Source organism: Salmo salar, chromosome ssa13 (assembly GCF_905237065.1).
Source record: "Salmo salar chromosome ssa13, Ssal_v3.1, whole genome shotgun sequence".
Lineage (NCBI taxonomy): Eukaryota > Metazoa > Chordata > Actinopteri > Salmoniformes > Salmonidae > Salmo > Salmo salar.
The window spans coordinates 99,963,572-99,990,479 of record NC_059454.1 but is presented as its reverse complement, the minus strand read 5'-3'; the positions used below and the strand labels follow the sequence as shown (position 1 = coordinate 99,990,479).

The window sequence follows — 26,908 nt, the reverse complement described above, 5'->3', positions numbered from 1 at the left end:
TGTCAGGGATGTTGTAAACCTACACAAGGCTGGAATGGGCTACAAGACCATCGCCAAGCAGCTTGGTGAGAAGGTGACAACAGTTGGTGTGATTATTCCCAAATGGAAGAAACACAAAAGAACTGTCAATCTCCCTCGGCCTGGGGCTCCATGCAAGATCTCACCTCGTGGAGTTGCAATGATCATGAGAACGGTGAGGAATCAGCCCAGAACTACACGGGAGGATCGTGTCAATGATCTCAAGGCAGCTGGGACCATAGTCACCAAGAAAACAATTGGTAACACACTACGCAGTGAAGGACTGAAATCCTGTAGCGCCCGCAAGGTCCCCCTGCTCAAGAAAGCACATATACATGCCTGTCTGAAGTTTGCCAATGAACATCTGAATGATTCAGAGGACATCATGGTGAAAGTGTTGTGGTCAGATGAGACCAAACTGGAGCTCTTTGGCATCAACTCAACTCGCCGTGTTTGGAGGAGGAGGAATGCTGCCTATGACCCCAAGAACACCATCCCCACCGTCAAACATGGAGGTGGAAACATTATGTTTTGGGGGTGTTTTTCTGCTAAGGGGACAGGACAACTTCACCACATCAAAGGGACGATGGACGGGGCCATGTACCATCAAATCTTGGGTGAGAACCTCCTTCCCTCAGCCAGGGCATTGTAAATGGGTCGTGGATGGGTATTCCAGCATGACAATGACCCAAAACACACGGCCAAGGCAACAAAGGAGTTGCTCAAGAAGAAGCACAGTAAGGTCCTGGAGTTTCCTAGCCAGTCTCCAGACCTTAATCCCATAGAAAATCTGTGGAGGGCGCTGAAGGTTCGAGTTGCCAAACATCAGCCTCGAAACCTTAATGACTTGGAGAAGATCTGCAAAGAGGAGTGGGACAAAATCCCTCCTGAGATGTGTGCAAACCTGGGGGCCAACTACAAGAAACGTCTGACCTCTGTGATTGCCAACAAGGGTGTTGCCACCAAGTACTAAGTCATGTTTTGCAGAGGGGTCAAATACTTATTTTCCTCTTTAAAATGCAAATCATTTTATAACATTTTTCACATGCGTTTTTCTGGATTTTTTTGTTGTTATTCTGTCTCTCACTGTTCAAATAAACCTACCATTAAAATGATAGACTGACCATTTCTTTGTCAGTGGGCAAATGTACAAAATCAGCAGGGGATCAAATACTTTTTTCCCTCACTGTATATTTTACATTTACATTACATTTTATTCATTTAGCAGACGCTCTTATCCAGAGCGACTTACAGCAGTTACGACTTACAAACATTTCATTTCATGCATTTTTTTTTTTTTTGTACTGGCCCCCCGTGGGAATTGAACCCACAACCCTGGTGTTGCACACACCATGCTGGCATTGCAAACACCACGCTCTACCAACTGAGCCACAGGGTATATGGAGGCAAGTTTGCTTAGATGTTGAAATTAAAATTGCTCAGCTTGTGTGCTAAACCAGCCACTGCACGAAGACCAACCACTTCAACCACTTGAACTACCACCAAGACCCTGCATTAAACTAGGTATTGACTTAGTGGGGCCGATCCACAATGAATACATACTTACCATAATTGACTATTACACCTCTTACCCAGAAGCTGATGTCATATGTGACATATCTTCAAGTACAGTGTCTGCAGAGATGCTGAACATTTTCGCAGGCGTTGGATACCCCCTAGAAGGTTACAGATAATGGTAGATAATTCGTTGGACAGACTTTTGAAAAACTGTTGACAGTGTGTGAAATCAAACACATTAGAGCATCGCCATATTATCTGAAGAGCAATGTGAAAATCGAGAGATTCCATCAATATCTGAAGAAAGCCAAAAGTGAGGGGAAGAGCGGGAAAGAGGAGCTTCCAAAGATTATTTTAGTTTATCGCTGTTGTAATGCTTTTCCAACAGTCTTGAAGGAGTTCCCATATATGCTGAGCACTTGTAGGCTGCTTTCATCCGACTCATCCCAAACCATCTCAATTTGGTTGAGGTCGGTGATTGTGGAGGCCAGGTCATCTGATGCAGCACTCCACTACTCTCCTTCTTGGTAAAATATCCCTTACACAGCCTGGGGGTGTGTGGGGTCATTGTCCTGTTGAAAAACAAATTATAGTCCCACTACGCGCAAACCAGATGGGATGGCGTATTGCTGCAGAATGCTGTGGTAGTCATGCTGGTTAAGTTTGCCTTGAATTCTAAATAAATCACAGACAGTGTCACCAGCAAAGCACCCCCACACCATAACACCTCCTCCTCCATGGTTTACGATGGGAAATACACATGCGGAGATCATCCGTTCACCCACACTGAGTATCAGAAAAACACAGTGGTTGGAACCAATAATCTCCAATTTTGACTCCAGACCAAAGGACAAGTTTCCACCGGTCTAATGTCCATTGCTCGTGATTCTAGGCCTAAGCAAATCTCTTCTTATTATTGGTGTCCTTTAGTAGTGGTTTCTTTGCAGCAATTCGACCATGAAGGCCTGATTCAAACAGTCTCCTCTGAACAGTTGATGTTGAGATGTGTCTGTTACTTGAACTCTGTGAAGCATTTATTTGGGCTGCAATTTCTGAGGCTGGTAACTCTAATGAACGTATCCTCTGCAGCAGAGGTAACTCTGGGTCTTCCATTCCTGTGGCGGGCCTCATGAGAGCCAGTTTCATCATAGCGCTGGATGGTTTTTGCAACTGCACTTGAACTCAAGTTCTTGACATTTTTGGTATTGACTGACCTTCATGTCTTAAAGTAATGATGGACTGTCATTTCTCTTTGCTTATTTGAGCTGTTCTTGCCATAATATGGACTTCGTCTTTTACCAAATACGGTTTTCTTCTGTATACCCCCCTTACCTTGTCACAACACAACTGATTGGCTCAAACACATTAAGAAGGAAAGAAATTCCACAAATTAACTTTTTAGAAGGCACACCTGTTAATTGAAATACATTCCAGGTGACAACCTCATGAAGCTGGTTGAGAAAATGCCAAGAATGTGCAAAGCTGTCATCAAGGCAAAGGGTGGCTATTTGAAGAATCTCAAATGTAAAATATATTTAGATTTGTATAACACTTTTTTAGTTACTACATGATTCCATATGTGTTATCTCATAGTTTTGATGTCTTCATTATTATTCTACAATGTAGAAAATAGTAAAAATAAAGAAAAACACAAAGAAGGTTGATTTAGTTTATCGTTGTGTACTGTAGAGAGTGTGAACTATTTGCCTCCCTAATCGTGTACTGATAAAGGCACATGGTACTCTGCTTATGGACTAAACACTTTCAATGAGAAGGTGTTCTAAAACTTTTGATCGGAAGTGTATATGTTGAATGTAAAAGAAAATAATTTTATGTGTAAGCTATTGTAACAGTAATGTTAGAAACAGGAATCAAATGTTATTGCTAAAGTTGTGGACTTTAAATCTAACTAGGGAAGGGATTTAGAATAGTGATTGGACTATCACAAGATTACCTACTTCTTATAGTTATGAAGACAGGTCTAGAACAAGAGAATCAAAATGGCTTTGAACTGTGAGACCTAGAAGAGTATTAGTTGTTATTAAAGCGAATTAAACTTCTTTAATTCAACAACACAACAGATGCGTTCCTTATGTTTCCAAAGCCGCACCGAGAGAATTATTTATTTCAGCTTTAATTTCTTTCATCACATTCCCAGTGGGTCAGAAGTTTACATACACTCAATTAGTACTTGGTCGCATTGCCTTTAAATTGTTTAACTTGGGTCAAATGTTTCAGGTAGCCTTCCACAAGCTTCCCACAATAAGTTGGGTGAATTTTGGCCCATTCCTCCTGACTGAGCTGGTGTAACTGAGTCAGGTTTGACCAGAGGACATTTCTCCAAAAAGTACGATCTTTGTCCCCATGTGCAGTTGCAAACCGTAGTCTGGCTTTTTTATGGCGGTTTTGGAGTTGTGGCTTCATCCTTGCTGAGCGGCCTTTCAGGTTATGTCGATATAGGACTCGTTTTACTGTGGAAATAGATACTTTTGTACCTGTTTCCTCCAACATCTTCACAAGGTCCTTTGCTGTTGTTCTGGGATTGATTTTCACTTTTCGCACCAAAGTATGTTCATCTCTAGGAGACAGAACGCGTCTCCTTCCTGAGCGGTATGACAGATGCGTGGTCCCATGGTGTTTATACTTGCGTAGTATTGTCTGTACAGATGAACGTGGTACCTTCAGGCATTTGGAAATTGCTCCCAAGGATGAACCAGACTTGTGGAGGTCTACAATTTTTTCTCTGAGGTTTTGCCTGATTTCTTTTGATTTTCCCATGATGTCAAGCAAAGAGGCACTGAGTTTGAAGGTAGGCCTGGAAATACATCCACAGGTACACCTACAATTGACTCAAATGATGTGAATTAGCCTATCAGAAGCTTCTAAAGCCATGACATCATTTTCTAGAATTTTCCAAACTGTTTAAGGCACAGTCAACTTACTGTATGTAAACTTCTGACCCACTGGAACTGTGATACAGTGAATTATAAGTGAAATAATCTGTATGTAAACAATTGTTGGAAACATTATTTGTGTCATGCACAAAGTAGATTTGCCAAAACTATAGTTTGTTAATAAGAAATTTATGGAGTGGTTTAAAAACAAGTTTTAATGACTCCAACCTAAGTGTATGTATACTTCCGACTTCAACTGTATATCCCCCCCAATAGAATCCCCATACTTTAACGATGACAGCTTCTCCATCCTAGAGGAGGAGATCAACAATTTCCAGGTCCAGGGACATGTCTGTGGCGACGTATAGTCTGTGGCGACGTCAATTCCAGAACTAGACAAGAACCTGACACTCTCAGCACACAGGGGGACAAACACCTACCTGGAGCTGACAGTATTCCCTCCCAAATATGCCCCCTTAGACACAACTATGACAAAACAACCAACAAAAACGGGTCCTAACTCCTGCAGCTCTGTCGCACGCTGGGTCTGTACATAGTCAATGGTAGGCTTTGAGGAAACTCCTATGGTAGGTACACCTACAGCTCGTCCCTTGGCAGTAGTACTGTAGATTACTAAATCATTGAGCTCAACCCAGTATCTCTCAGAGCATTCACAGTCAACCCACTGACACCCTTATCAGATCACAGCAAAATCACAGCCTAGTTTTTTAAACCTTTATTTAACTAGGCAAGTCAGTTAAGAACAAATTCTTATTTTCAATGATGGCCTAGGAACAGTGGGTTAAGTGCCTTGTTCAGGGGCAGAACGACATATTTTTACTTTGTCAGCTCGGGGATTCGATCGTGCTACCTTTTGTTTACTAGTCTAACGCGCTAACCCATCGCCCATCTGTACTTGAACAGAGCAATACTCAACCACGAGGCATCAAAGCCAAATAAATTGCACAATATTAAGAAATGCTATAGATGGAAGGAAAGTAGTGTAGAAACCTACCAAAAAACAATTAGGCAACAACAAATTCAATACGTTTTAGATAACTTCCTGGACAAAACATTTCACTGTAATAGTGAAGGTGTAAACTTGGCAGTAGAAAGCCTAAACAATAAATTTGACCTCTCAGCTTCCCTATCGAACCTAAAAATGTCAAGCAGACAACCTAAGAAAATTAACAACAATGACAAATGGTTTGATGAAGAATGCAAAGAATGAAAGAAATTGAGAAACCTATCCAACCAAAAACATAGAGACCCAGAAAACCTGAGCCTACGCCTTCACTATGGTGAATCACTAAAACAATACAGAAATACACTACGGAAAAAGAAGGAACAGCATGTCAGAAATCAGCGCAATGTAACTGAAGAATCCATAGAATCTAACCACATCTGGGAAAATGTGAAAACTCTACACAAACAACAATATGAAGAGTTATCTATCCAAAACTGAGAAATATGGATGAACTACTTCTCCAATCTTTTTGGCCCTATAACAAAGAACAAACAGCAAAAACATATACATGATCAAATACAAATATTAGAATCAACAATTTAAGACTACCAGAACCCACTGCATTATCCAATTACATTGAATGAACTACAGGACAAAATACAAACCTTCCAACCCAAAAAGGCCTGTGGGGTTGATGGTATCCAAAACGAAATGATGAAATATACAGACCACAGATTCCAATTGGCTATACTTAAACTCTTTAACATCATCTTCAGCTCTGGTATCTCCCCCAATATTTGGAACCAAGGACTGATCACCCTAATCCACAAAAGTGGAGACAAACTTGACCCCAATAACTACCGTGGGATATGCATCAACAGCAACCTTGGGAAAATCCTCTGCAGTATCATTAACAGCAGATTTGTACATTTCCTCAGCGAAAACAATATACTGAGCAAATGTCAAATTGGCTTTTTACCAAATTACCTTACGACAGACCACGTATTCACCCTGCACACCGTAATTGACAAACAAACAAACCAAACAAAGGAAAAGTCTTCTCATGCTTTGTTGATTTCAAAAAAGCTTGCGACTCTATTTGGCATGAGGGTCTGCTATACAAATTGATAGAAAGTGGTATTGGGAGAAAAACATACAACATTATAAAATGCTTGTACACAAACAACAAGTGTGCGGTTAAAATTGGCAAAAACACACATTTATTTTCATAGGGCTGGGGAGTGAGACAGGGATGCAGCTTAAGCCCCACCATCTTCAACATATATATCAACAAATTGGCGAGGGCACTAGAATGGTCTGCAGCACCCGGCCTCACCCTATTAGAATCTGAAGTCAAATGTCTACTGTTTTCTGATGATCTGGTGCTTCTCTCCCGAGTCAAGGAGGGCCTACAGCAGCACCTAGATCTTCTGCACAGATTCTGTCAGACCTGGGCCCTGACAGTAAATCTCAGTAAGACAAAAATTATGGTGTTCCAAAAAAGGTCAAATTGCCAGGACCACGAATACAAATTCCATCTAGACACCGTTGCCCTAGATCACACAAAAAAATGATACATACCTCAGCCTAAACATCAGTGCCACAGGTAGGTTCCACAAAGCTGTGAACGATCTGAGAGACAAGGTAAGTAGAGCCTTCTATGTTATCAAAAGGAACATCAAATGTAACATACCAATTAGGATCTGGCAAAAAATACTTGAATTGGTTATAGAACCCATTGCCCTTTATGGTTGTGAGGTCTGGGGTAAGGTCAACAACCAAGAATTCAAAGTATGGCACAAACACCAAATTGAGACTCTGCATGCATAATTATGCACAAATATCCTCTGTGTGCAACGTAAAACACCAAATAATGCATGCAGAGCAGAATTAGGCCGATACACGCTAATTATCAAAATCCAGAAAAGAGCCGTTGAATTCTACAACCACCTAAAAGGAAGCGATTCCCAAACCTTTCATAACAAAGCCATCACCTACAGAGAAATTAACCTGGAGAAGAGCCCCCTAAGCAGGCTGGTCCTGGGGCTCTGTTCACAAACAAAAACAGACCCCCCCCAGGACAGCAACACAATTTGACGCAAATTTAAGGAAATCTTTTACTATGTACAGACTCAGTGAGCATAGCCTTGCTATTGAGAAAGGCCGCCAAAGGCAGACCTGGCTCTCAAGAGAAGACAGGCTATGTGTACACTGCCCACAAAATGAGGTGGAAACTGAGATGCATTTCCTAACCTCCTGACAAATGCATGACCATGTTAGAGACACATATTTCCCTCAGATTACACAGATCCACAAAGAATTCAAAAACAAATCCATTGTTGATAAACTCCCATATCTATTGGGTGAAATACCACAGTGTGCAATCACAGCAGCAAGATTTGTGACCTGTTGCCGCAAGAAAAGGGTAACCAGTGAAGAACAAACACCATTGTAAATACAACCTATATTTATGTTTATTTATTTTCCCTTTTGTACTTTAACTATTTGCACATCATTACAAAAGTGTATATAGAAATAATATGACATTTGAAATGTCTTTATTATTTTGGAACTTTTGTGAGTGTAATGTTAATTTGGTATTGTTTATTTCACTTTTTGTTTATTATCTATTTCATTTGCTTTAGCAATGTAAACATGTGTTTCCCAAGCCAATAAAGACCCTTAAATTGAAATTGAAATTGAATTGAGAGAGAGAGAGTGAGAGTGAGAGTGAGAGGAGAGAGAGAGAGAGAGAGAGAGAGAGAGAGAGAGAGAGAGAAAGAAAGCCCCTGAAATTGAGAGAGAGAGAGAGCGAGAGAGAGAGAGAGAGAGAGAAAGAAAGCCCCTTAAATTGAAATTGAGAGAGAGAGAGAGAATATCCTCATCGGACGTCATCACTTGTCGCCATATTGGTTCAGGAAGTTGAAAGTATCAAAGTAGGAATCTGTTGCAGGTTTGCTGCTGTATTTATTCTAATATTCACTTGACACCACAGTTTACGATCAGCCGTGTTCATTTATGCATCGGAAACCCTAAAACCATCTTGAGGTACCGAAATCATTTGTATTTATCTGTTGTTTGGACGTGCATCCAGATGACTTCCCTAACACAGCGAAGTTCGGGCCTTGTGCAGAGGAGGACCGAGGCCTCTCGTAATGCAGCCGCCGACAAGGAGAGGGGGTCCGAGGATGAGGACTACGAGCCACGCCAAGAGGAAGAGGACGAGAAGGGAGACTCTAAAGAAACTCGACTGACGTTGATGGAAGAAGTGTTGCTGTTGGGATTGAAAGATCGAGAGGTATGTTAGCTAGCTATTGTCGTTAGCCTGTTGTGCTAGCGAGCTGAGCTAGCTTGCTAAAGTTAGCTGGTTTGTTTACGTTCTAACCAGCTAACGTTCACTAGTTAGCTAACATAATAATGTGTTATTCTTACATTTAGGTAGTTAACTAACATTACTAGCTATATTGTCATGTAATATTCAACATTACAAACTGAAGGATATCAAACGTGTTACTTTGTGGCGTGTCACTTGCAGTGGCGGTTCTAGACCATTTCAACTGGGGGGGCCAAGCTGGGGCCAGTTGTTCTGTTAGAGCGGCCAATTACATTAGACGTTATTGTTGTCATATCGTTTTCTTCACTGCATTGCAGGCAAAAGACCATGTTCATAATCATCATCATTGCCACTGTCTAATAACGGATGTAAAAACGAACGATAGCAAAAATGAGTTATGTAAAAATTATTTCATTCTCCACATTTAGGGGGGCCACAAGGGGGTCCAAAATTGTTGTCACAGGGGCCCTGTGAAGCAATAGGACTCATTACAATTTTTTTCCAACAGGGATACACTTCCTTCTGGAATGACTGCATTTCTTCTGGTCTTCGAGGGTGTATGGTCATTGAACTGGCTTTGAGAGGAAGACTGCAGCTAGAGGCTTGTGGCATGAGGAGGAAAAGTCTGTTGGCCAGAAAGGTGAGCACTCACAAGTTTCAAACATTCTATTAAAACACACTGATAAACTTGGTCGCCTGCCAAACAGCCAGACTTCAGTCTTCACCCGACGATGATAATAGGGCTGTCCCGAACTCGTCATACTTGTATTTGTAATTCTATCCGTTTACCACACTTGATAGGATACTTGTAATTGGATTTACTTGCGATCGGAAAACCTATAAGTGCGGTAAAGCGCTATCGCTCAGTGTTTCTGATGTTCCTTCACTCATTCACACATCGTTCACAATCCCGACATCTGAAAGGCACATGACTTACTTTCATAGTCCTAATTATCAACAAAATAGGTTCATAAATAATGCATGGCTGGCTACTGCTGCCTGCATTTATTTCTTACGATTTAGTTGGCTCGTCCTAGAAGCCTAGGCTACATTTCACTTTCGAGAGGAGCAAAACTTATCCCAACTTGTAGCCTTTGTCACATTTCTACAATCAAAATGAACCAATTACATTGGTCATTTTATCTTCCAATGATCTGTCGCTCAAAAAAACATGTCTGGGAGAAATAATAATAGCAAGCATGCACTGGCATAGCTCACGGCATAACGACAAATAAGTATTCTTCAGCAATGGAATAGCCTATGCGGACAGACAAAGAAGCCCACTAAACAACACCAAGTAGACAGAGAAACAACCATATGGCGGTATAAAGTAAAACTAAATTGATAGCTAGAACAACAATGACTAGCTATGGATTGTGATTCTCCAGTCCAAACAGTTTGATTCCTAAGGTGAGTGAGTGTAAGGGAACCTTGAGTGTGTGTCTGAGGAATTAAGGGGCGGGAGAGCAGCTTCACCAATGCAATTGAGTTGACGGATAAAGTAATAACCAATGGCAAAAACTTCCATGATATGGCCTCAGAAAAGTCGACAGAAAATATAACTAGATAGCTAGACACTTTTCTTCTAGCTATCAATCTATGGATTTTGAATCACAATGTTTGGAGAGAGTTGTGCCTGACTACGAGTGAGTGAAATTTGGGAGCTGTAGCGTGTGTGCGAGAGACGTATCTGTCTGGGAAAACGAGAGAGGCTTTTTCTAATCCAATCATGGCCAACACCTGTCCGTGTCTTTACTGACACCAGAATCAGCCTGTTGAGGCAGTATTCGGCATGGTTTGAGTGACATGAGAAATTCTGGCTTTTAGCAGCTTTCTCCGATTACGGAAAATGACATTGTTTCCGGCAAATTCCTCATGTCCGTATTGATACTCGTTTTGTCAGAATACTCGGCACTCTCCTAGACAATAACAACTCTGATCTGGAGTGGGAGGGGTCAGAGTCCAAAATGTCAATTCGGGCATGCCAATTGATGGAATGTCTAAGCTTTGATTGGCAGCTGTGAGTCGTTGCTGATGCATGTCAAATCATACAATGCCTGGATGGGTATTTTAAGTATCAGCTAATCACATGATATGTTATAGCAGTCTGGTGCCCGACGGCACAGTCGATGACGTGGCACGCAACCATTGGTTGATACATGAGACATCTGAGCAGGGCAACCCGGCCTTGGCCTTCTGTTTGTTTATGCTGACGAGGTTGTCTGACGTGTGTTTTACGTGTTGCAATGTTTGGAGGACTAGCAGTGTATGCCAACACTAGCGGTGTAAACCTATGTGTGTTTATCCCAGTGTTTGTGACCTTTTTAAAACGGGTTTATTTTTGGTCAGGTGATCTGTAAGTCGGACGCTCCTACAGGAGACGTGTTGCTGGACGAGGCCCTGAAGCATATCAAAGAGACCCAGCCCCCAGAGACAGTTCAGAGCTGGATAGAGCTGCTGAGCGGTGAGCAGAAATGGATTCCCCCCGTCCTTCTCCCGTTCTCTTAAATCTCTCTGTTTATTTTACTGGCTTTCTTCATTCTCATGTAGATTTGATTCAATACATTTGACAGGTGCACTAACTGTGCCCCCTCCTTTCCTTCTCCCCTTCCCAGTCCATTTTAAACCTAATATCTTTGTTTTATATATAATATAGGCCATTTACGATTTTGACTTGATGTTCAGGTGAGACGTGGAACCCATTGAAGCTGCACTACCAGCTGAGGAATGTCCGCGAGCGCCTGGCCAAGAATCTTGTGGAAAAGGGCGTTCTGACCACGGAGAAACAGAACTTCCTCCTCTTCGACATGACCACACACCCGCTGACCAACGACACCATTAAACAGCGGCTGGTCAAGAAAGTCCAGGAGTCCGTCTTGGACAAGTGGGTGAACGACCCGGGGCGCTTCGACAAGCGTGTGCTGGCCCTGATCTTCCTGGCCCACTCTTCAGACGTGCTGGAGAACGCCTTCGCCCCGTTGCTGGACGAACAGTATGACCTGGCCATGAAGAGGGTACGTCTGCTGCTGGACCTGGAGCCAGAGGCAGAGAGCACCAAGGCCAGCTCCAACGAGCTGCTGTGGGCCGTGGTGGCCGCCTTCACCAAATGAAGCCCTACCGGAAACAAACAGACGGAACTTTAAAAAACACTACAGACCTATGGGGCTCAGAACTCCCATGTTCTGATATGATGATGGAGATGGCAGAGATGATTAAGATCAGAGGGCGGCTTTCCCTCTGTATTGAGACAGGGCAGTTACCCCTGTCCTCTACCTGGCCAGTTGGTTGACATCCAGTACCCTGTGGGTGTCTCCCAAATGGCACCCTATTCCCTATATGGCTCTGGTCAAAAGTAGTGCACTACATAGCGAATCGGGTGCCATTTGGCACGTGGCCTTTCTGTTCACTGTGAGACCTTGTGTAACCTTGAGCACTTGCGTCAGTAGCTGGCACCCACACAGGTCTCTGTTCTTCCATTTAGAAGGGACTTTAAAACTGCTAGGCCTTGCTTGACCACCATGGCCCAGACCTACCACCATGGCCCAGACCTACCACCATAATCATCTGACCTGATATGATGACCTATGACCTACCAGAGGACCTAATGATGACCTAAGACCTACCAGAGGACCTGATATGATCGTACAGAACATTATTTGTCTTTTGCGTTAGTCACTTTGTGGAGGGTGCATTCTACACAAGTTCCTAGACATGACCTATAGACATCGTGTCGTTTTATCTTGCTAATAAATGTTAACCATCTCCAAACCATTTTGCACATTCAACAAGGGATCTGGAAGAGTTTACTATTTGTAAAAAAAAAAAACGAACAGAAAAAATATTGGAACGTTTTATTCCAAGCACCATTTATTTTGTTCAGGGCACCAAACAATACATGATTTATTCCTGTTCAGTTTTCCTTCCTGTCCCTCACCATGTACTAAAGTGTTGTAGCTTGTGAATGCCATCAGTTTCAGACTATTCTCTGTAACTCTTATCATCCTATTGCAGATATCCAGACATTGCATGTCTCCTCTTAACAGGCAAACTGGTTTTGGGTGTTCATGTGTGCAAAGTCATATTTTGAAGAGGTACAGTCTCAAGAAATTCTCTCAAATTGGACAAATATCTTTGTCCTTTAGTTAGTGTATTGAAAAATGATATTGGCATATGACTGGATAGGAGGGGAAGCTTCTCCTAAATCAGGCTAATTGTATTTTATATGGCTTAAAGTGTCCCTATCTGGCAGTATAATCTTAACGCTTTTGATTTTATGCCATAATATGTATTTTATTTTCCATTGATACATTTTTATTGCTTTAATATAATTCACATTTCATTCAGATTTAGTTGGTCGTCATCAATGGTTTGGGCTTTTTCTTTCCTCTTCTATGCCTGTCTGTTAGTTGTGCTGTTCATGACTCAGTAAGTAGGAGTTGCCCCCAACCACTGACACGGGGTCAGATACTATTTGATCCCCATAATGGTTAACGTTAGGACAGGCGGTAGGGTTATCTGATCCTAGATCTGTTGTTAGGGGTAACTTCTACCTTGAGCATTTGACTCATCTGGAGGCTGTAAAGACCAAGTATGGTGTAGGGATCGGATGGGGATGATGATTATATGGTATGGAGGAACTGATTATGTAGAATTTGATAAATGAATGTACAGCGTAATAAATGAAAGGGTGTTCTCTATACTTCTGTAGGCTTTTTTTTTACTTCACAATAAAGGATAGATATTTTAAGTGCCTGAATATAGCACTGTGTAGCTCTCCTGTCATTCTTATCTGCCCTTTTTGTATCACAATTCCCTGATAAATGAATTTGATTATTTCTATATCATATACACCACTTAGCTGAAACGGCCTACTATCTGACTGTGACATTATTGAACAACAAATACAGATCATTTCAAAATATTGCAGATTTTGAAAACAACTTTTAATCGCTCTTGGCACAATTCATTAAAACAAAATGAATGTAAGCCTCACATAAGGCATCAGAGCACTTCAAAGTCATGTGTCCATGATCCAAAACATATCCCCAACAACTGATAATCCTCCTTTGTCATCGTACTTTCTTGTAGGATCGGTCCTGTCAGCTCTGGTTCCCATGTTCGCGTTTGACATCCATGTGAATGGCTGCCCATCGGGCTACCAAATGTCCCAACGACAAACCAACAGAGGTCCACTGGTTTTGCCATTACACAATGTTACCGATCCTTTTCACTCTCCATTAACATGGTGGGGAGGTGAGCACTGGACACTTTGCCATTAAATATTGGATTGTGGGGCAGGTCCAGGCAGACGATCCTCTTCACTTCATCTCAGGTGGCCGCAAATGCACCTCTGAACGACAAGGCGGGACTGCTGCACAGCTACCAAAACCGCGGACTGAGATAGAATAGTATCTTCTTGTTTCCGTGATCTTCACTGAGTGGGTTGAACTCCCACACTTGACTTTGATCATATTCTTGTAATGTTTTGTCAATATTTCCAATAATTTGGATCTCCAGTCCAGGGTGTCACTAGCGAGGACATCTCCAACTTTACGCAGCTGATGCGCACAGTCCAGAATGACAGTTAGATCTGGAGAGAAGAGAAAGTCATAGTTTAGTCAAGCAATTAAACATAGGACAATGTCTCATTTGTGGTAAAATCTTATATTCAATAGCAATTTTAAACAAAACTATCAAATTAGCTGTTGCATAATTACCTTGCCCAGTCATATTGATTTGCGTTTGCTTTCTGTTTCTTTGTTGAGCTCTTCAAGAGTTCTGTTTGTACTTGTGGTACAGAGTAGACTGAGTATCCAAACGTGTTCAGCTGTGTATGGCTTGTCAGTCAGTGAGAGTCTTCTGCTAATGTTAGAAGTTCACTCCATTATATAGCCTTAATGATGGTGATGTAAGTTGTGGATCCCCCCTGTGCTAGTCCCGCCTCCCAATCACCTGCTGTTTTTACAGTCATTTTCAAACCTATGTAGTTAGACATGTCCTTACAGATTGAACTGAAATCAGATAGGCAGCTGCCTATCATTGTAGGCTAATTCCCTGGGAAGGAACACAGTGATATGTCCTTGTTTGCATGGAATCAAATTGTGCTATTGTTATTCCATTTGTACAGTGAACTTCAGTCAACGGTTACCATAGCAAAATATTTTTGTTTGCGAATAGAGCAGACCACTGACTCACCACATCCTAAAGCTATTGCTTAGGCTACATACATACAGTATATTCTATTTTTAGTAATACATATTATATAATTGGTCATTTGTGGGGTGGGCCTAGAAAAAAAGCATGCATCCAAAAACACATTTTTGAGATTCCCTTGGCCCTCACTGACAATGGGTGCCCAAAGACCCAAGTTAAGGTTCATAAGGACCAGAGATACTAACACTATTTATACTATTTTGTGGAATAAAAATATCCTCATAAATATCTGAAGCATTGATGCATAAAATACTAGACAGTTATATCCTTATAATAATAGAACATATCAATTAGGGATATTCTCTTGGCCTCCATCTGAAAGTTAATTGGCCCAGTGCACTTTGCACAGCAGCAAGCAACAGTCCATAAAGTGTGTGATAGGTGATGCTATGTGTACAGATATGTTAAGTGTACACCACACCTGCAATCAATACTATGCTGGCTTAGGACATGTTATTTGATTGATATTTTTTGGATTGGGAGAGAGCTTGCACACTTACATAAACCAGTCATAAAAATGTGTTGGTTTGCTCAAAGTACAATCGGAGTTCATAATTAGAACACAGGACAGGAACATCTGTCAACAGTTCACCTGTGATTGAAACATACGTCAAATGATGAAGTGACAAATGACAATGAATAAAGCTAGATTGATTGTGCAACATTGACAAGTGTTTCTAAGAAATGCAGGTGCATTTGAGGAATAATTGTTGTCCCTATAATGAAAATTACAGAGCATCAGTTGACCTTACTATATTGAGTTTGACCTTTCTGGAGGTTAATTTTAGGGTACGTTGTGCTAACTTTCATGGGTTAACAAACAATGTCTAATATGTGTCAAAGTCCTGCATCTGCACCAGATTCAGAACTGATTTGAAGATAATTTCCCTCTGAGTGTCCTTATATCCCTGGCCATAATAGCTACAGCAGTGGTGACTAACATGTTGTGGCTTGTCCTGGGTGTGCCTAACAGATGTGGGCCAGTACTGTACAGTTCTGCTGTGAGTGCACCTGCTGTCAGCTGACTCTTGGGTCCAATTTATTAGTGCACCCTATAGCAAAGCATTTTGGAAAGGAAAATGAAAACAATGGTTTCTTATTGGACAAGTTCAGGTAGTCCCTCCCTGTTTCATTCCATTTACCTTTCCGTTTGGTGCCAGTACTGTACAGTTCTGCTGTGAGTGCACCTGCTGTCAGCTGACTCTTGGGTCCAATTTATTAGTGCACCCTATAGCAAAGCATTTTGGAAAGGAAAATGAAAACAATGGTTTCTTATTGGACAAGTTCAGGTAGTCCCTCCCTGTTTCATTCCATTTACCTTTCCGTTTGGTGCCGGGTGAATATGACCCTTGGTTGAATCCAGAGGCTCAGAATGACACGTTACAAGGAACTTGTAAACGGAATTATAAAACGCAAATGTTATGTTCTCTTCCCCTAAGGTTACCAACGTACTTTGACCTGTCCTTAACATTGTGCCAAGGAAGATTTTATAGGATGTTTTCATATTAGGGCCTCACAATGTGGAGCAATTGTATGCTTCTGTTTACAAATCGCGTCACCTTTAACCTACTCTCAACAATAACATCCTTTCTTCCAAAAATGGAACCTTCAGCTGTATAATGAACCAATAGATAAATTAACCCTTAATGTTGACCTGATGCAAAGGAAATTAGTTGGATATAGACCTATCAGATAGTACAGTGTCTAGGCCTAGTTCACAGAACCTAAAACAACTCTTACAAGCATTGATATAATACATTATTATTTTGATATTTTAGTGATTGCTAAAATGTATGCATTTCTTTCTTTGGAACTGTTGTCAAATTTACTATCAATACAGATGCTTTCTGTATGCATGTATTTTATTTAATAGCATAAAGACTGTAAATGTGGCTTTAAAAGGGGGCAATATGAATTTGCAACTTCCCTTTTTGGACTTTTAAATTCATGATATTGTAGGAAACGGGCAAACGGCAGGGAAGCAAACCCGGGTCACTAGTGTGAAAGGCAAACACCCTATGCATCGCACGAATAGGGTTACCCCAGTTGTGGGAATTGTATATCGAGCATCACTACAATTTAACCCATAGATTTTTGGAAGAATTAACTTATAAATGCCTCATGAACTGTCTTACCCTATCAGAAACCAAGATATTATCTTGTTTTACTCCAATGTTTGCAAACAATGCAATTGTAAACAAACACTGTATAGCCTCAAAACGTGGTATATACTATAATTTGTATATTGTGTATGGTAAGTAAATCCTTGCATCCATAGCTCTGTCAATGAATTTGAGTGGTTACTGGTTACATTTCTCTAGAAACATCCCTCAGCTATTTACCTAAACAGCGGCGCGGTGTTGCTTTAAACCGCAGATTGCCACTTTAAAATTAGGAACACAGCCTAACTGTGACCAGAAGCACAGAAAGAGAACATCATTTCCCACAATTCAATATAAACCGTACGTCCGGGTGCAACGAACCTGAAGCAAACTCGCGTGACTGACTTCTAGATAACCGGAACAGTGGGACAGCCTTGTGGTGAAAGTACTTCATCCAGTTCATTTGGAATCAAGATCTGGTAAACCTCGAACCACTAGGGTAGACATTTTGCAGGCCTGTATCTACCGCCTTCACACACAGCATCCGCGAACACTACACTCGAGCTCATACAGTGAAACGTAAGTACTGTAGCTAATGTTGCTATGTAGATTTCATACCTAGAGCGAACCCCTGTGCAAAGCTATCGTTATATGCAACATTGTAACGTGCTGCAAGGACGCTGCTGTTGCATGCTCGATTGATTTGATCGTGATACATTTTTGCATTTTTGGTTAATTCAGGCCTACCTATCTAGAAGATATGTGTACTATAATAACTCAACGAACTGTGCAATAATTCAAGCGAAACAGTCCTATATTGCGAATGAAAATAGTGAACAGAACAATGACTAATTTGCATATTCGATAATCACGTGGACAACTTCTGGGTCCAGCGTGAGGGGAAACGGTAGCTAGGCAAAATGTTCTTCGCACCACATGACAATTTGTGGAATTGCAAGAACTAAGCTATAAACCTGCAATATTCTCCCCACCAACAAGAGGGATGTGAGCAATTTGTCATGAACAGTGCTTGTGCGTACGCGCGCTGGAAGGGGGGTCCGAGTGAAAACATTTGGGAACCCCTGATTATTATGGATAAGAGCGAGAATATTTTTATTTGTCAAATGGCAGTCAAGCATCGATCATCATGTCACCAGAATAGGACACTCAATATTTTTGGAAAAGTAGCGTCAAGATCACCGTGGATTTCCACCAAGTCAAGCTCAACTTATTTCATCTGTAGCCTAATAAACTGCATAGTTTTCCAAGTCGTAGTGGGAGGAACACACCATATAAAACACGTGACTCCAAGTTTACTTTGATATGATGGTTTGCGCATAAAGGCGTTTCCAGCGCCATTTCTGGCATAATTAATTTGACCAACACCTAAAGATCCCACCATTTTGTACCAACAAATGATCCGTCGGCATTTTTAAAATAGTGCCGAAACTTCCTGTTTACATGACAGCTGTCGTGATTTATTTTTATACAGTTGACTTTACTCGCATAAACTGTCTGTAAAACGTTTTCTAGGCTGGAAAATGTTCCGTGGAAATGTTATAGATATCTACAGTATGAGATATCCCAACCGGCCGGCAGATGGCATTATTATTCCTTATACGTCGTTTGCCATCTGCTTCCAACTGGAATGTACGCAGCCTGCTATACACTCATGACCCCCAGCGACCGAATCGTACATAAAACATCCTCCATTCAGGCTGCAAGGGCGTCTGTTTCCGCCTTAACTAGCTTTAATGGAGAGCCGCATGAAAGAAAAAACGACATATGCGTACTGTCTCAATAAAACAACTTTCCACCACCATGCTAGTAGAGTGGCTAATGCTACTTCCTGATGTTGCACATAAAGATGAATGAAAACAGAAAGTAGCTTTTTGGTCTTAATTTAAAAGGTTAGCAATGTGGTTAAGGTTAGAATACATTTTTTTAAGAAGAACAATTGTAGAACTATACCTGGTTTATGACTTTTTGGCTGCGGTAACTAATGACGACCTTCAGCCAGACTGCTACAACCTGATTGGCTGAACATCAAGAGGTAGCATTTTTGGTGGGAAATTGTGTTTTATTAAGACAGTTGTTGCAGTCCAAACACTTAAAAGACACACCCTACCAACTCAGCCCTCAAATTAAGTGGACACTTTAGTTATTAATACTTATTTCCAAGTGAAAAAGGTCTTAGGAACATGTATATGTAAAACATTTTTTATTAAAAAAAATTAATGATCAGTTTTCATATGCGCTTAAAATAGCAGGTACCCTTTTATTTAAATTATTATTTTGAATTTTATTTCTCAGAATAGTTCCTGATTACACTAAAAACCCTCTTTAGTCTCTCGTACTACAAAGAACCCTTGGTTTGGTCGTGAACATAATATTCTGTTGAGTTGAATTTAAAAAGCCAAATAACATCTAGCTCAGTTTATGGAATAAGCTATTTTCACTTTAAGTTGACTTAAATGGTGAAGATCTCGGTTCCTTATCGTTTACGTTCACTGCTCCTACGTTTGACTCATCCTACTACAGTTTATACTTTTATATAATCTTTGTTGTTTTGTCTTTGTCAATAGTTTCTCTTAATGTTTGGGGGTTACGAAACAATGTGAAGCGCAAGGCCTTATTTTTATTTGCTAAACAATTTTGAACAGATTTTTGCTTTTTTCAAGAGTATCACTCAATTTCGGCTGATGCCAACTTATGGAGGTCGCAGTGGGGCAACGGTATTTGGCTTTCCCATGGATCTGAACGCTCCGCTGGTGTCACTACAATGAAAAATACCTTTGGTGGTAATATTCTACACTCGGAATGTGACCCCTTTGGTCACTTTATTTGTCTTGTTATCAGTTACAATGACATTACGCTCATTACTGTAAACGTCTATGGGTACAACACCAAACATGAGAATGATGAGGGGTAAATATTTTGATATCAATGTAAATGGCCCTGTGGTCTGTGAGGGGAGTAGTACAAATATTTGTAGTAACACTATCAATACATTTGGATATAAGCCAAAAGTATATTCTGATTGTCTGGAACCTGTTTTGTTACTCCAAGTGAATGATCTATAGGCCAGAAACCTCTCTCTCTCCATATATCAGTAAAATCAAACTTTCCATAAAAAGTATTAAACCCAAATTCTGATTAGATGGCCCCCAGGTAGGCCAACCAATCAGTTGAATTATCTATAGTAATGTTGAAGTCCCCTCCTATCAATAATAATGAATTGGGAAATTTAGATAACCAATGAAGTATATGTTTCGCTATAGATTCAAGCAACTCATCATTCTCATGTTTGGTGTTGTACCCATAGACGTTTACAGTAATGAGCGTAATGTCATTGTAACTGATCACAAGACAAATAAAGTGACCAAAGGGGTCACATTCCGAGTGTAGAATATTACCACCAAAGGTATTTTTCATTGTAGTGACACCAGCGGAGCGTTCAGATCCATGGGAAAGCCAAATACCGTTGCCCCACTGCGACCTCCATAAGTTGGCATCAGCCGAAATTGAGTGATACTCTTGAAAAAAGCAAAAATTTGTTCGAAATTGTTTAGCAAATAAAAATAAGGCCTTGCGCTTCACATTGTTTCGTAACCCCCAAACATTAAGAGAAACTATAGACAAAGACAAAACAACAAAGATTATATAAAAGTATAAACTGTAGTAGGATGAGTCAAACGTAGGAGCAGTAAACGATAAGGAACCGAGATCTTCACCATTTAAGTCAACTTAAAGTGAAAATAGCTTATTCCATAAACTGAGCTAGATGTTATTTGGCTTTTGAAATTCAACTCAACAGAATATTATGTTCAAGACCAAACCAAGGGTTCTTTGTAGTAAGAGAGACTAAATAGGGTTTTTAGTGTAATCAGGAACTATTCTGAGAAATAAAATTCAAAATAATAATTTAAATAAAAGGGTACCTGCTATTTTAAGTGTATATGAAAACTGATCATTAAAAAAAGTTTTACATATACATGTTCCTAAGACCTTTTTTCACTTGGAAATAAGTATTAATAACTAAATAGAACAATACCCATGTAAAGTCAGAGCAGACATGTATGCCCTTTAAAACAGTATCTTAGTTACTGTATACATAAAAAATAAATACAGCTTTCAGTCTTCTTCGTAAATTCGTAAACAAAATCGTTTTTCTGGTCATACAAGAACAAACGAATAAATTGAAGTACCTGAGTATTCCGAAAAATAGTCACCTGATGCTTGTTAGGTAAACAATAAGAAAAATGAGAATACCATGGCTGAAACCATCAATCTGTTCCTTCTGGTGAGATTTTAGGGAGGAATATGGATTTCTGAACCGTTGACGAAGCCTCGTCCTCCGACGAAGTAAGCAGCCTTTCCCTCATTTCGTGCTATCTTGATCGTTGGCCACAACTTGTTCCTTCTTTCTATGTCCTCCGGGCTGAGATGCTCGGCGAAACGCATACCATGGCTCTGAAGGAAGGCGTTCTTCCTAGCAGCTTTCCAGACAGCATCCCTGTAGAATCTGGCAGTGAAGAGGATGATGATACCCATTGGTCTTGAATCGTTTTGCTGTTGCTTCTTGCCTAGGCGGTGCACAACGTCGATGGTATCACCAACTTTGTACTTCTCTGCAGGCATAACTTCTTGGCAGATGCGGATAGCCTGTCCTCGCACATCTTCATTCTCCACCTCTGGCAAGCCGTAGAGTCTCAGGTTCCATCTTCTTGTGTATTGTTCCAGATCAGTGAGACGTCTATGGTAGATATTGTTAGTCTTTTCCACACTTTTTTTCAACTTTTGCCACTCTCGTTTTCACATCCTTGATTTTACCACATGCAAACTCCAGTCTTTTTCAAGCCTTCGATAACCATGGTGTTCGCGCCTACCATTTTCTCAATGGCTTCAGACCTGGAGTTGATGAGTAAGGAGAGGGTAGCCACGATGTCAGAGTTCATGTTGGGTTTTTTGGAGGGTGGAGGTTTGCACGGAGTAACTGGTAAAGAGGGGAATTCGTCATCTTCAACAGCATTTGAAAGCATAATATTACCCATAGGCCAAGCGTTGTTATGGCAGTTGTCTATAAGCACGTTTCTCTCTTGTTGATTAGCAATAGAACGGCTAACTTCTTCCTTTCTTTTTTTGTCACGACTTTGCATGGACATGCCGAAATAAATTATCCAATTATTATTCCAGTCACAGGAAAGGTCTTATATCTTGAACAAATAAAAACAGTAATAGTAATGACTGTAAACTTGTCTTTTTCACAATCTTTCTGAAGTTTGGTACGGAGCTCGGTTAAAAAAAATAAGCGTCTGTTCAAGCCGCCATCTTGGCACATCTCTTTTAGTTTTTACTTACACTTGTATGTTGACATCTCCATTGACGTTATTACGTTTTCGCGGACTTTTCTTAGTGGATGTACAGTCGTGGCGAATTGAATTATGGGGAGTTTCAGGCCAGGAGTGAACATAATTATACACTCGTAAAAACGAGGGCTGCGGGGCTTACGTATCCAAGCAAGGGAAGTTTGCAAATCATTTCCCTAAAGTGCATAAGGCGAGGGTGTGTGTCTTTTTTCAGTGTTTGGACCGTAGTCCTCAACTTAAGTATATTTTCCCAGCTTTTTTTACTCTCCCGGCGGCTCGCCGTTAAAGCTAGTTAAGAAGGAAACCGACGCAACATGAATGGAGGATGTTTATGTACGAGCCGGTCGCCAGGGAACACGAGTATAGCTGGCTGCATACTTTCCAGTTGGACACAGATGACAAACGACATAAAATGAATAATAGCGCCATCTGTTGGCCAATGTCAGACTTTTAAAAATATTTATTTTCTACCTTTATTTATCTAGGCACGTCAGTTAAGAACAAATTCTTATTTACAATGATGGCCTACCTGGCCAAACCCTAACCTGGACGACTCTGGGCCAATTGTGCACCGCCCTATGGGACTTCCAATCACGGCCGGTTGTGATACAGCCTGGAATCGAACCAGGGTCTGTAGTGACGCCTCTAGCACTGAGATGCAGTGCCTTAGACTCCTGCGCCACTTGGGAGACAAAACACTATGATTGAACAAAATCATGCAGATTGTAATGTACATTTATTTGAAAACGTATGAAGTCCTATGGAAGGATAGCATTTACTCAGCTATTGCATCCTCCTTTTCCAGGATGCCCAAGTCAAAGGAAGTTCTGTCCTCAAGCTCTGGCAGTGGCAGTGGCAGTGACTCCAACAGTGAAGCTGAGACCAAGGTAATCGTGACTGACTGGGGGGGGCCTTTCACACAGACAGACAGACAGACTCCTGTGTTGTATCCAAAGCCACAGAGTAAAGACAGCCTACAGTACTCTTTTGACTGTTTTGTGGTTGTCAATAAAATAAAAAAGGACACAAATATTTCAAAATGCTCAGACAGGTTCAATATGGAAGCTGTGTTTTTATATAGTATTTTTGATGCTGATGTCCATATTGTAATCAGAAGGTTCATTTTGCACTTTCAAACAAATGTTTATACATTTTTATGTGACGTATTTAAATGAACCCCTGTTGTAGTCCAAGAAGAGAAAGCAGGCAGCACCAGAGAAACCAGCAGCTAAGAAACCGAAAGGGGGAGAGAGTTCCAAGCCGGGTGGAACCTCCAAGGGAAGTCGCAACCAGGACAAGGATGACAACAAGTTCCAGGTAAGCAGTGAAGAACAGTGTCAGTCCATCCCCAGTACAAAAGATACAACATTAGCTGCATGTCGATATGACCTCTACGTTTCTTTTTTATTTTAGATTGGGAAGATGCGGTATGTGAGCGTTCGTGAATTCAAAGGTAAATGTCTGATCGACATCCGTGAGTACTGGATGGATCAGGAGGGGGAGATGAAGCCTGGCAGGAAAGGTAAGAAACCTGTCATTGGGGTGTGAAGCCTACAGCAGGGCCCCTGGGACCTCATTTATAACCGTTGCGTAAATTGAACACCAAATATCTGCGCCGTTTCTGAAAAGACCCCGCACGCTCAAAGATATTGAGATTTATTAACTTGGCTCACACCATACAAGCATTTTTCCTGTTATAATTCAGACTTGTCATAAAACTGTGTGTGCGTGAATGAGAATTCTAACTCTGCCTGAAAAACACCCATCATTCATCTTTTATGGTGACAATAATACCCTTATTTGCTGTATACTTTGGAAGTATTGGAGTCAGGCCAAGAGAGTATCTAAAGAAAATAGCAACGGCAAACGTAATCGAATGTCTTTGGAGGTGTTGCCAGAATGTTTACTTATGCAGTGAAATTTTCTGTATCTGACCATTTTCTTTTTCTTGCGTAAATTTTGTGGACCTGTAAACGGGTTTGAATTCAATGTTTTGCAATAACTTTTCCCTGAAAATAAATATTCTGCACTGCCTGTGAGTTCTTGTCTACTATGAAAAAAGGAAAACTACAGTGTAGGCCTGCTGATAAAGGTCAACAAGAAGTATCAGTAAATAAATTATTTTGATTCGATATTATGACTATGTAAACAAGGGACTGTTCATTTTGCTGGTTATTTTGGTAGCCTACACTTTAATACAAAATATAATCTGTCTGTTCACATGTTGAATTCTATTGTATGTTTATAAACTGCGCTACCATGCAGATCCATAGAGCATAAACTTGAAATTATAATCGCCTATCTAATAGGCCCAATTAAATGAGGGGTGCTTGGTAATTTGTTGTATGGCTACTTCGGGAATGTTAACTTATCATGTCCAGAAAATGTGAGGAATGTATTCTGCAATGGTTATGATATACGGTATTATGTTTATAAATTAAATATTGTCTACTCGAGAAATTTGACGTTAAAGTATTCAGATGTAGCCTGCAAATCATCAATGGAAAAAATGAACCATCTGTCCTACCGTTAAACTGCTCTTCGGATCAGATCTCATAGAGCAAAATACTTGACATAGCATATCTATTTACTACTGTGAAGTAGGTCCAATTAAATGAGAGATGGGACGAATGCTAGCCTATCCTAACTTGTTGTAGGCCTATAGGCTATTTTGCAAGTATGAAAAGGTGAGGAATTTATAATGCAACGATTGTGGAAATTAAATAGATAATAGGAAGTAGATGCCTATTTTAGAAGGCAAAGATAAAATACATAGATTTTCGTTCTTCTCACTAATGGCAAATTATTTCATCCTGTTATTATATTTAGCTAGCTGTTATGAATAAGAGTGTCATCATATATTCCCCAAAGCTACTAGGCTACTTTTGCCTTCTTGCAATGAAATACTTCAACCACTAGAAACTGTCCGTATGCATGGTCTAAAGTTTACGGGAGGATAAGCACATTCTCACGTCAAGTTCAGTTCAGTTTTTATAAATGCCAATTTTTGCATGAACTGGTGCACACATGTTTTGGGGCATATTTTGTGTTTACGTAGTGTTTTATAAATGAGTCACCTGGCCCCTGAACTAACAGACATGCTGTTGCTATACAGACATATGGATTGATGAATCATTAAGTGAAGTTACATTTCAATATGGGTATTTTATACTTTAATTTCTAAAGGGGCAATCAGCAGTTGAAACAATAACAAAGGCTCCCTGACCCTGTTTTGGTAAAAAGCTTAATGATGGGGCTGGAGAAATGTAACAGCTCTCAAATTCATAGACCGAGCTGTACGGTCCTGGTGCTTGCTGGACTTTCTTGGGCACCCTGAAGCCTTCTTCCCAACAATTGAACCGCTCTCCTTGAAGTTCTTGGTGATCCGATAAATGGTTGATTTAGGTGCAATCTTACTGGCAGCAATATCCTTGCCTGTGAAGCCCTTTTTGTGCAAAGCAATGATGACGACACGTGTTTCCTTGCAGGTAACCATGGAGTATATGCAAATTGCCATAATACAAACTGAGGCAGCAGACTTTGTGAAAATTAACATTTGTGTCATTCTCAAAACTTTTGGCCACGATTGTACAGTGGTTACCAAGATTTCATGTTTGACATCAAGCCCAGTGATGCTACACTCCGGATTCTATAACTGAACCTAGATCAGTGGACTTGCCTCTGTCTAACTTGTCTCTGGTCTGTCCCAAGGTATTTCACTGATACTAGATCAGTTTACTAACCACTCTGTCTGACTGGTCTCTGCTCTGTCCCCAGGTATCTCACTGAACCCAGAACAGTGGAACCAGCTAAAAGATCAGATCTCTGAGATAGACGACGCTGTGAAGGCTATATAGGAGGGAGGCCTCTGGCTGCCTGGGATTTACAATCCACCACCTTACATTCTGTTTTTGTTCTTATCTTTACCACCTTTTTTTTTTTATATAATGTTAGTGAAACGTTTTTAAAGGAAGAGACCAACATTTTTAAAGTAATTACCAAGACAACATTGTGTATATTTTAAGCTAAGTTTCTGTTGACTTGTGCTGTGTTTCGAAAAACCCAACGTATGTTACGTTTGTTGAGTGATTCTGATGTAGTGAAGTGTGTGTGTGTGTGAGAGAGAGAGATTGGGTTTGCTCTAATAAGTAATTAATAAAAGCCATTTAAAAGGACAAAACAACATATTGTACACTTATTATTTTATTAGTAGTATCACTAACTACTAATAACCTATGAACCTGAGTTACATTACTAGCACTGAGGTGGTTTGCCCTAGTTGGAAGCCCACTGTGCAGTTCACCCTACACTATCAACTCAAACATAAATATCACTTTCCTATCTACCTCTGATAAACCTTCCAGTAAAGCAATAAAAATAGCCAACATTAACATACGTAGCCTAAAAACAAGGTTAATGAAATCGATTATTGCTAGTAACAGATCATTTATGTGTGTAAAATGCTTAATGTATGTGACATCAACAGGTATGTT

The 26,908-nt window shown here is 40.5% G+C and overlaps 2 protein-coding genes and 1 long non-coding RNA gene across 6 annotated transcripts; 2 read left to right on the top strand and 1 right to left on the bottom strand.

Moving 5' to 3' along the window:
- The first annotated feature begins 8,178 nt into the window (after nucleotides 1-8,178).
- Nucleotides 8,179-13,491, top strand: LOC106568401 (Golgi phosphoprotein 3). Of its 2 annotated transcripts, XM_014138712.2 has the most exons (5): nucleotides 8,179-8,350; nucleotides 8,492-8,695; nucleotides 9,240-9,371; nucleotides 11,081-11,195; nucleotides 11,417-13,491. In XM_014138712.2, the coding sequence occupies exons 2-5, from the start codon at nucleotides 8,492-8,494 to the stop codon at nucleotides 11,839-11,841; spliced, it is 876 nt and encodes a 291-aa protein (XP_013994187.1). In that variant the 5' UTR covers nucleotides 8,179-8,350; the 3' UTR covers nucleotides 11,842-13,491. The 2 variants fall into 2 exon arrangements, with proteins under 2 accessions (XP_013994187.1, XP_013994186.1); XM_014138711.2 differs by having other exon boundaries at nucleotides 8,285-8,695.
- A 161-nt stretch (nucleotides 13,492-13,652) lies between these two features.
- On the bottom strand, nucleotides 13,653-17,266 carry LOC106568403 (uncharacterized). The gene is made up of 2 exons (XR_006758412.1): nucleotides 14,449-17,266; nucleotides 13,653-14,321 (listed from the first exon to the last, which is right to left on the bottom strand). It is a non-coding gene; the product is annotated as an uncharacterized lncRNA (long non-coding RNA).
- A 150-nt stretch (nucleotides 17,267-17,416) lies between these two features.
- LOC106568402 (activated RNA polymerase II transcriptional coactivator p15) lies at nucleotides 17,417-26,598 on the top strand. Of its 3 annotated transcripts, none has more exons than XM_014138713.2 (5): nucleotides 17,417-17,625; nucleotides 23,221-23,302; nucleotides 23,604-23,732; nucleotides 23,829-23,937; nucleotides 26,193-26,598. In XM_014138713.2, the coding sequence occupies exons 2-5, from the start codon at nucleotides 23,222-23,224 to the stop codon at nucleotides 26,270-26,272; spliced, it is 399 nt and encodes a 132-aa protein (XP_013994188.1). In that variant the 5' UTR covers nucleotides 17,417-17,625; nucleotide 23,221; the 3' UTR covers nucleotides 26,273-26,598. The 3 variants fall into 3 exon arrangements, with proteins under 3 accessions (XP_013994188.1, XP_013994190.1, XP_013994189.1); XM_014138715.2 differs by lacking the exon at nucleotides 17,417-17,625 and adding an exon at nucleotides 21,393-21,411; XM_014138714.2 differs by lacking the exon at nucleotides 17,417-17,625 and adding an exon at nucleotides 21,550-21,816.
- Nucleotides 26,599-26,908: the final 310 nt, after the last annotated feature.